The 9307-nt window shown below is 41.3% G+C and overlaps 1 protein-coding gene across 2 annotated transcripts in view; it reads left to right on the forward strand.

The window, feature by feature from the left end:
* C3H20orf96 (chromosome 3 C20orf96 homolog) overlaps positions 1–9307 on the forward strand; it is a 37405-nt gene that overhangs the window by 18728 nt on the left and 9370 nt on the right. For both annotated transcript variants that reach the window (XM_021194044.2, XM_021194043.2), the window contains exon 5: positions 1271–1383. In XM_021194044.2, the coding sequence (XP_021049703.1) occupies positions 1271–1383 (113 nt within the window). The remainder of the gene's footprint in view (positions 1–1270; positions 1384–9307) is intronic.

Consider the following 9307-nt stretch of genomic DNA (forward strand, 5'->3'; position numbering starts at 1 on the left):
AAACAATTCCTGTAGTTAGCATATATATATATATATATATATATATATATATATATATATATATATATAATATCATCTCATATCTTTGAGCACTTAATACTAAAATTTCCCAGAATTAAGGATCTTGAGCTGTTAAATTCTTAGCATGGCTGTATGTGGAGTAGGGATGTTGTCTGTTGACTAAGGCTGTAGACAAGAAGTTGAGTGATGGTTGCGGTTGGTAGAGTCATCTGTCTGACAGGAAGCATGGTTTCTCCCTCCCCTCCCTCCCTTCCTTACTTTGCAGCCTAAGCAATACTTTAATTTGTTGATCCTCCAGTCTCTACCACCTGAGCACTGGGACCACAATGCCTAGTTTAGTACTAAGGATTAAATTCAGGGCTCTGTGTGTCCTGAGCCAGCACTGCACCAATTGAGCTCTATCCCCAGCAAGGTTCTCAGCCTCTGCGCTCCACTCTGTCTGAAATGCCTCTTGTAGTATCACAGAGATACTGGTTGGAGTTCTGCATAGCTGTAGGGATCACTAGCTGTCATAGTGACTAGGAGTATGTATCCAGGCCTGAAGGCATGGCAGGTCCCGTGTCAGGTACCTTAGGGCAAAGTGACATCCAACCTTCACGACCCACTTATGAGGCAGGCATGGCTGTTCACATCTCATAGGAGAGATGAGGGACAGGAGACTGCCTTCCAGATGACAGAGCTACTAGAAAGTCCTTCCTTCCCGCCTCACCTGATGGGGAGAGCAAGGATCTGGGTTTGTCTGACACTCTATTCTGCACTTGCTCTTGCTGCTCCTATTCCTGTCAGGGGCTGGAAAAATGGCGGGGGCGGTTTTCTTTATTTTATTGTTCTCTCTTCATAGTCCTGGGGGCCCTTGACTCACAAAGGTCTTCCTGTCTCTGTCTCCCAAGTGGGATTAAAGGAGAGTACTACAGGCGGCGCCTGGCTACGGGAGGGATGGTGGTGGCTGGTGGTGGTTCTTGACTTCCTTTTTGGTTGAGAGAGTGGTTGGCCTGGGGGAGAGGTCCCGTTCCTGGCCGTCTGTCTGCCCTTGCTGGCCCCCCTTTCACTTCTCCACTGCCTTCTCCTGGCCGTGTCCTTCCCTGTATGGAGGCCCAGGCTGTGGCTAGGGGGTTCTTTGAGGAGCGCAGCTTCATCCTTTGTCTGGGTCACATGGTAAATCTGTAATGAGGGGGCCTCTCTGGGACCTGGCCCCAGGCCCATATCCATCCTCACCCGCTCTCTACCTTTTCCCCTGTGTCCCCATCAGTACAGTCCCAGGTCTCTGTAGAGATGGCAAACTCAACAAAGACTTCAGGAGGACTTCGAAGAAGGGACCAAACGCACCACGGGAAAGTGCAGGCCAAGGTCCGGCTGATGAGGGTAAGAGAGGCCCCTACAGGAGACAGTACGCAGCTCCGCTGACTGAGACAGCACTGAGAGTAGCACCAGTCCATTCCCGCTGTACAGCCAACCCGTGGACACACTTAACCATTCTAATTTTGGGAAAGAAATTACTTGTCCCAGGTCACACATCCAGAAAACAGTGGTGTGGGGGTCAAAACAGTTAAGTTTGGGCTGTTGTGTTTAGACGAAAGAAGTAGACTTTCCTTCCTTCTCTAGGGCTTGTCTTAGTGCTGGCAGCGCATTGCCCCCCACGGAGCCCCGCCCATTTGGGGGCGGTGCCTGGGCTGGCAGGGCATTGCCCCCCACGGAGCCCCGCCCATTTGGGGGCGGTGCCTGGGAAGCTTGCTTCCAAAACCTCCACACCAGCTGATACTATTGTAGCTAACTCTAAGTTCCTATGCTTTTATTTATTTATTTAACTTTCTGAGGCCAGGGCTCACTGAGTAACCCAGGCTGGCCTTGAACTCGCAGTCCTCCTATCTTTGCCTCCAGAGTCCTGGAGTGCAGGTGTGTGCCTCCATGCCCAGACTTCTTATGCATTGTTTTTATGGCTTCTGTAATCATTTGAACCACATTTTAAAGGTTTTTTTTTTTTTCAAAAAAAAAAAACAAAAAAAACAACAACCAACCAACCAAAAAACCCAACAAGTCTCTTGTAGCCTATCTTGCCTTAACTCACTATATAGAGAGTAGAGGGTGACCTTGAACACAGTGAGTTCCAGACCAGGAAAGGTCAAATGAAAATACAGAGGCGGGGAGTTGGGGTTGGGGGGGGGGAAACTCAGAGAGATGGCTCAGCGGGTAAGAGCACTGGCTGCTCTTCCTGAGGTCCTGAGTTCAATTCCCAGCAACCACATGGTGGCTCACAACCATTGGTAATGGAATGAAGACAGCTATAGTGTACTCATATACAATAAATAAATAGATAGATAGATAGATGAATAAGTAAATAAATAAAATACAGACAGAAAGAGGGAAAACATATTTGCTTTGAAACTGCCTTTCTCTTTAGCCCATCATTTCGCCAGATGGTTTCAATGGGTCCATCCTTTGTAAGAAGGCCTGTTTCTGATATTTGTTTTATCCTGACTGTAGGAGAGTTTCTTTCTTTCTTTCTTTTTTTAAAAAATTTATTTATTTATTTTATGTAAGTACACTGTAGCTGTTCTCAGACACACCAGATGAGGGCATCCGATCTCATTACAGATGGTTGTGAGCCACCATGTGGTTGCTGGGATTTGAACTCAGGACCTTCAGAAGAACAGTCATGGCTCTTAACCACTGAGCCACCTCTCCAGCCCCCAAATTTTAACCTCTTGAAATGATTATAGTTCATAGGACATCGGGAGACTAATACAAAGAGCCTCGTGTTCCTTCTCACAGTGATTACATCTTACACTTTTGTTTTGTAGTACAAGGCCAGGCAGGTGTCCTTGGTATATTACTGTGAACTAGACTGCAGACTGTATTCAGTTTTTACAACTGTGAGGGTGGTAATTTATCCCAGTGGATGTACAAACACAACTGTGATTTTATGTGAGCCAACCCTCTCTTGGCATTTATGAACACTGTGGCTGAAGCAGTGGCTTTTCATCCTAAACTGATTTGATTCCTTTTTATCATCCTAGACAGGGATCACTATTAGAGATAAGTAGTTCTTGGACTAGAGAGATAGCTCAGTTCCTAAAGTGCTCGGGCATTTACCCAGTGTATGCACTTGAGGAGTACTTGAGCACCCAAGTTCAAACCCTAGAACCAACATGAAAAGTTGGGTGTGGTGGCACATTCTGGTAATCTTAGAGGGGGAGGTGGAGACAGGAACATCTTTGGCATTTACTGATCAGCCTGCCTAAACCTAATCAGTAAGCCCTAGACCCCAATGAACCAGCCAGTCTCAAAAATCCAGGTGGATTGTCTTCCTAAGGATTGTTATCACTTGACGTTGACGTGGACCTCTGGCTTCTGCCCTCATATATACATACACACATATGAGAGAGGTAGTTTTGTAGTAGGGGAAGTTTACCTATCTATGGTATATTTGTCAATTTTATGTTGTCACAACTTTAGAAAGTGGTATACCAGTCATTCTATGGGTAGAGATCAGAGATGCTTCTGCACATCCCAAAATGATACTTAGGATACCTCCCTCACTCTTACAAGTGAGCACTTTGTTTGAATATGCCCATATAATGCTAAGGTTGCGAAACCCTGCTGCAAAGGATGTTGGGGAGACATGACAAGAGTCAGGCAATGGCTATTTGATGGTTGGCACATCCTCTCTTCCCTCAGTCCCTTTTTGTTCAGTGGGGGGGGGGGTTTCTCCTGGTATTTAGAAAAGAGAAGTCCACTTATAATAGCTTTCTCCCAAATTTGTCTTACAGGTTCTCAAAAATACCTGGCAACAAATCTGGAAGTGTAATTCCATAACATTGTTGAAATTTTGAAAACATTTTGACGTCTGCACCCTAACCTCCCCGGATGAGGCAGATGGTGCCAGGTGGAGGCCTTGCATCGCCATTTCTCCAAAGGAAAGCAGTTCATTCTGTTGTCGTAGTGTGTTTATTTTCTGTGACATTAAATAAACTTTGAACACAAGTTTAAGATACTACAAATTGATATACATAATCCTTTTGCTTTTAAGAAGCTAACAGCAAGGATATAAGCTTAACTGTGATTTCTAACGTACTGCAGCATCATTCTTTAATCTTACATTGCCATAGCTCTATTCTTACTTTAGCATAAGCATTTATTCTTCTTAACGATACTTGAGAATTTCTCAGAAACAATGTTTTCAGGAACTTAGATTTTTTTGTTGAATTTGCTTTCAGTAAAGTAATAACACTTTACCCCTTGAAAACTTTCTAGCGTCTCAGAGCTTTCTGGGAAGAAAAAAAAGTACGTGGTTAGAACTAAAAATGATCAGAAGGCCAACAAGTGAAGAGCATACCACAGCAGTGTGTTGGTTCAAGAAATGCCAGTTATCCAAATGTGTTGTTTGGTCAATAGCAGGTGTGAGCATCTATAGGACAAAGACTGCTTTAGCACTGGTTTGAGTGTGTATCAGCAACATAAAGATTGTTGTAAAGCTCTTCTGTCTAGGTAGCCAGCTTTACAATTTAAAAAGCCACTGGTTTTCCACATGGTCAAATTTAATAAGGAAAACCAAGTGAACAAAATATATTCCAATCTTTCAGAAAATCACAAAGCGTTCAGCCCTATCTTAACTAAATCCATTCCAAGAACTTCAAACAGAAAACCCTAAAACTTTGACATTTTCAAGTCTTTTAAGAGGACCAAGTATAGAGCACAGGATGGCAAATTGCCCATTATGGTTGCCTGCTTCTTTCCAAGTAGTACCTACTTGGAAGGTAATTAGTGCCATTAGCCTGTGCTAACCTGCAGGTTGCCTTGCCTTTTGTTCTCCCACAGTGGCATTAAGGAGGAACTTGGTTTCTCTCCACCAGTTCAACCTCAAGACATTTGAAGAGTTGCCTTAATAATTACTTAGTTTACTAGCACTAATTGTAAGCTTATTTGTATTCCCAGACCCCTACCCTCTACATTAGGATGGATTATGGGCAGGTGAATTAAAATCACTACTTAAGGCATAAAAAGCATAGTAGTACATTGCTTACATGCCAAGAAAAAGAAAGCAAAGATATTAAAATTGAAGGATTTTTCTCCATACATTTTTAATGAAAATTTGCTGGATATGCCATATTATAACCTGTCAAGAAAAGTGCAAAACAACAAGCACTCCTGCCTATTCCACTCATGCCCAGTTCAATCTCAATGTTAATTATGCATGCACTTCATTGTTGTCATTACCTTCTGTGCCTCCTGCAGAAGCAGTCCTTGATGTGTTGATTTTGGCAGCTGTCTTAACTTAAAAGCGCCACTGTATTTAGATGCAGAGACCAAGAGGAAAGTATTTCTAGTTAGGAACTTGGGTTTTACACAACCAATTCCAAATCAAGATAAGTGAAGCTGAAGTTATTTGGGAAACAATTGTCTAATAGAAACCATATTCTGGAAATCCAGCACGTTTTCCCAAAGCCTCATTAAACTTAATTTGGTTAGCAGACATTCAGGTGAATAAATTGACAAGAGCAGTGGCATCCCAATTCATCACTATGGAAACACTCATCAGTGGTTGGTTTGTTTGTTTGCTGTTATTTTTTACTGTTGTAATAATATAATTAGCTACCCCACGTTCATGATCTGCCTTTATTATGTTCAAACTAGTGACTGAAAAATGATCCCACAAATCCTTCAAGCTGTAAGTTCCTAGATAATTGAAAACAAAAATGTGTTCACTTTTGATTAATTAATGGTACAAATTCGATGGTCTAGTGCTAACTCTATAGATTCATTCTGCTAAATGTATGAGGTCAACTGACTGAGTACAATGAAGTATGGGTTTTTTTTTTTTCTCCCTGAAGAGCCTGCGCCTTTTTGTGTAATTCACCATAACTAACATCCCAGAGCCAGTGTGGTTATTGTCCTGGTTGATGGGAAAAATCAACATTTTTGTAGGAAAAAGAATGACATTTAGTGGGTGATTCCTCATTGATTAAGACCTGGAAAATAGCCAAAATTATAACTTTTTTTTCTTTTTATAATACATTCATAAACTCCTTTAACAACAACAACAAAAACAAAAGAGCTTCTGTTAAATTATCCTATGATGTAAGTCAGGCCTTTCCAGTTATTTCAATACAAAGTGACAATATAGTTGGCGTCTAACTATAGTACAAATTTGATTACAGTTAATATACTTAAGATATTACTAGGGAAAGTCAGTAAAATTGTTCAATAAGCAAAAAGCAAAATCAATTATTTTGACAAAGTAACGTGTAAATTGTTGGTCACACTGGATTAGCTCATGTGTAATCATGTACTTAGTGGGTGATATGGGAGTGGGAAGCTTGGGCTTTCTATGTTGTTTATTTATGATTGTTGTTTTGTCGTGGATTCAATAAATATTTTAAAAGTCACCCCACTTAGAAATCTTTTGTGAGGGGCAGGTGGGAGGGAAGATTATCAACCAAGACACCTGAGGTTAAATTGTGCAAGTGTCATCCAGCAAAATTCACCAAAAGGCAGGTTTCCCAGAAGGATTTACAATCCCCCCCCTCCAATAAAAAACAGTTCATGTGTTTTGCAGTTGTGAATTATGCAGCTCTCAGGTTGGCAAAGCCCACGTATGATGTTGAATCAAACTTGAAGTTGGGAGTGAAGGCCTTGTGAGGCAAAGGATTATCTAGTAGCTGACCCCCAAGTTAGTGAAGAGAAAGGGAAAGTGTAGAAGCACTACTGTGCTGCTGCTTCCAAGTCAGAACGTTTCTTTGTTGAAGTAGAACTGAACCTTCCTAGGATCCAGACTTGAATATCGCTGACAGCATTTGCGCAGGCTTTTTGCCAAAGTCCGAGGGCCACATAAGAAAACCCCCACCACAGACCTGTAAGAATAGAGCAATAGTAAAATACTTAGATGCGACTGTGAGCTGAAAACTGGAAATGTAGAACACCCTCTGCTACTCCCAACAATTTCCAACAAAAATTCAGTTGGTGATTGGGTCCATCATGGTTCTGTCCTGAAACGGGGCAGGCTGGGGTCACAAGGACCTAGCACTCTTAGGAGCTATTGGTAGTCATGGTTGCTGGGGAAATGAGAGCCATTTTATCATTTTCTCCAGTGTAGCCACTGCTACCTTGCCAATGCTCCTGGAAGCAGCCCTAATTAAACCTACTAGGTTACCAAAAGGGAGCAAAAAACTTGAAAGAAGAAGGAGGAGTAAAAGAAATCAGGAGTGAGAAAGGGCACAAGAAAAAGAGGGCCATAGGAAGTGAATAAGATAATTCCAAGTGGTCAGCCCTGAAATCATACACATATAAATAACTAAATGAACTAAGCAGGTTATGTTTCTATATTTAAGGGAAAAGGATAAATATGTTATCACAAATATATATCTTTATACCATAGGCCATAGGTTTGAAAGAGTAAGGGATACATGGGAGGAGTTGGGGAGAATGATATAATTTTGATTTCAAAAAAATACATTATGGACATATGAAAATATAATGAAACATGTATAATTAATATGCACTGAGAAAAACTTAAATTCAGTTGTTAAAAATCTACTTTCTTCCAAGTAAATTTTTTCTTAAACTTTTTATTCCCAAGTCTTAAATATGCTCTCAGCCCTTCAGCCTTCCTCCATTTTATTGAGAACAGAGACACAAGAAATGGTGGTGCAATAAATACCATTGTTAAATGATAGGCGCTGTGATGAAGACAGGATAGAGATGGGAATATAAGGGGGCATAAGCAGGGAGAGAAGCACTTCACCTTGAGATCTAGTTTGCCTTTCATGCTAAGTGAAGAAACCTCGGCCCAAATGATGAAGCCAAAATGACCTACTGAAATACTGTACAGTTTTTCTAAAGACGTGTCAAGCAGGACTACTAAAACAATGAATGGACTGTGCTTGCTTAGTATTAGAGTGGTGTCACCTTGACTTTGGCTGTATACGCTCCTGTATCTCATACCTCATAAAGGAACCTGACAACATCATTTACAAAAGAAATACACTTAAGAAAAATAAACTCGGGTGTTTTCTATCCAATTTTTAAAATTCCCCTAAAATTTAATCTTTCCTTAACCATGAAACAATGTCAAGTATACCCTTTCAGGGATGTAACCTAACCCTAGGACAAGATTATGTGTATAGTCATTGTAAAGAAACCTAGGTACAGCTCTCTTGAGAAGCCTGTGTCCATGTAGTGGGATTGTATACTGTCCTTGTTCTGTATGCTTCTCTAAGTACTTGCACTCTGTTTCATTTTGCCTGGTCTCCAAATTCGTTTCTGCCAAATAATCAAGGATTTGACTTCCTGAATGGAGGTCTCTAAGGGGAACAGGTTGGTCCATGTGAGCTACTGCAGGCAGATCTGGTCTGCCTGGCCAACTCTGACGCCCCAGCTGCGAGCTTTCCCTTTTGAAAAGGGGAATAAAAATAGCAGGGTTGTTCTAAGAATTAAAAACATAAAATAAATGGATGAGTATGGGGCACACAGGAAGTGCGCCTGAGCTAACTGCTATATAAACTAGCTTTTGTGGACCTAGCCCCACCCCAAACTTTGATGTGCCTCTGAAGGTGGTTTTCTCCCAAAGCCAAGCTTTCTAATTACACCATGGATCTCAAATTCTCCGACCTCTCCTCTTTTTAAACCTAATTATGGTGTAATACATGTACCATAAAGTGCACCCTTTGAACTGTACAATTAGTGCTTTTCTCTATAACCACAAAGTTATGATACCATCATCACTAATTCCATCCCCCTTAATGGAAACTGTCTACATTAGAATCCCCTGATTTCTTCCCAGCCATATCACATATCCTACATAGTCACTGATCAACTTTCTCTACATATATTACCATACCATAAATGACCTTCTCTTTCTAATAATTTGCAGTGTTTAAAAATTATGTACACATGTAGGGGCTGGGATATTTTCTGTGTGTCTGCAGAGTCCCAAGGAGGTATCAGAGTCTCTGAAGTTGAAGTTACAGAAAGTTGTGAACCACCTTTCATGGGTGATAGGCATTGAACTCAGGTCCTCGGGAAGAACAGCAAACACTGAGCTGAATTGTCAACCCCCCTCTAGTTTCTTTTATTCAGCATAATACCTTCAAAGTTAACCCATGGTATTGCATGTGTCAGTACTTGAAAGAAGTATTCTTTATAGATGAATAAAATCCCATTCTCTCTGTTCACAACTGGTGATAGAAAGCCAGGTGGTTTTCACTTTGGGCTATTATAAAGCTGCTGTATACATGCATTTGGAAATTTGTGGTGTGTGTGTGTGTGTGTGTGTGTGTGTGTGTGTGTGTGA

The sequence above is a fragment of the Mus pahari genome, chromosome 3 (genome assembly GCF_900095145.1).
Source record: "Mus pahari chromosome 3, PAHARI_EIJ_v1.1, whole genome shotgun sequence".
In the NCBI taxonomy this organism is placed as follows: Eukaryota; Metazoa; Chordata; class Mammalia; order Rodentia; family Muridae; genus Mus; species Mus pahari.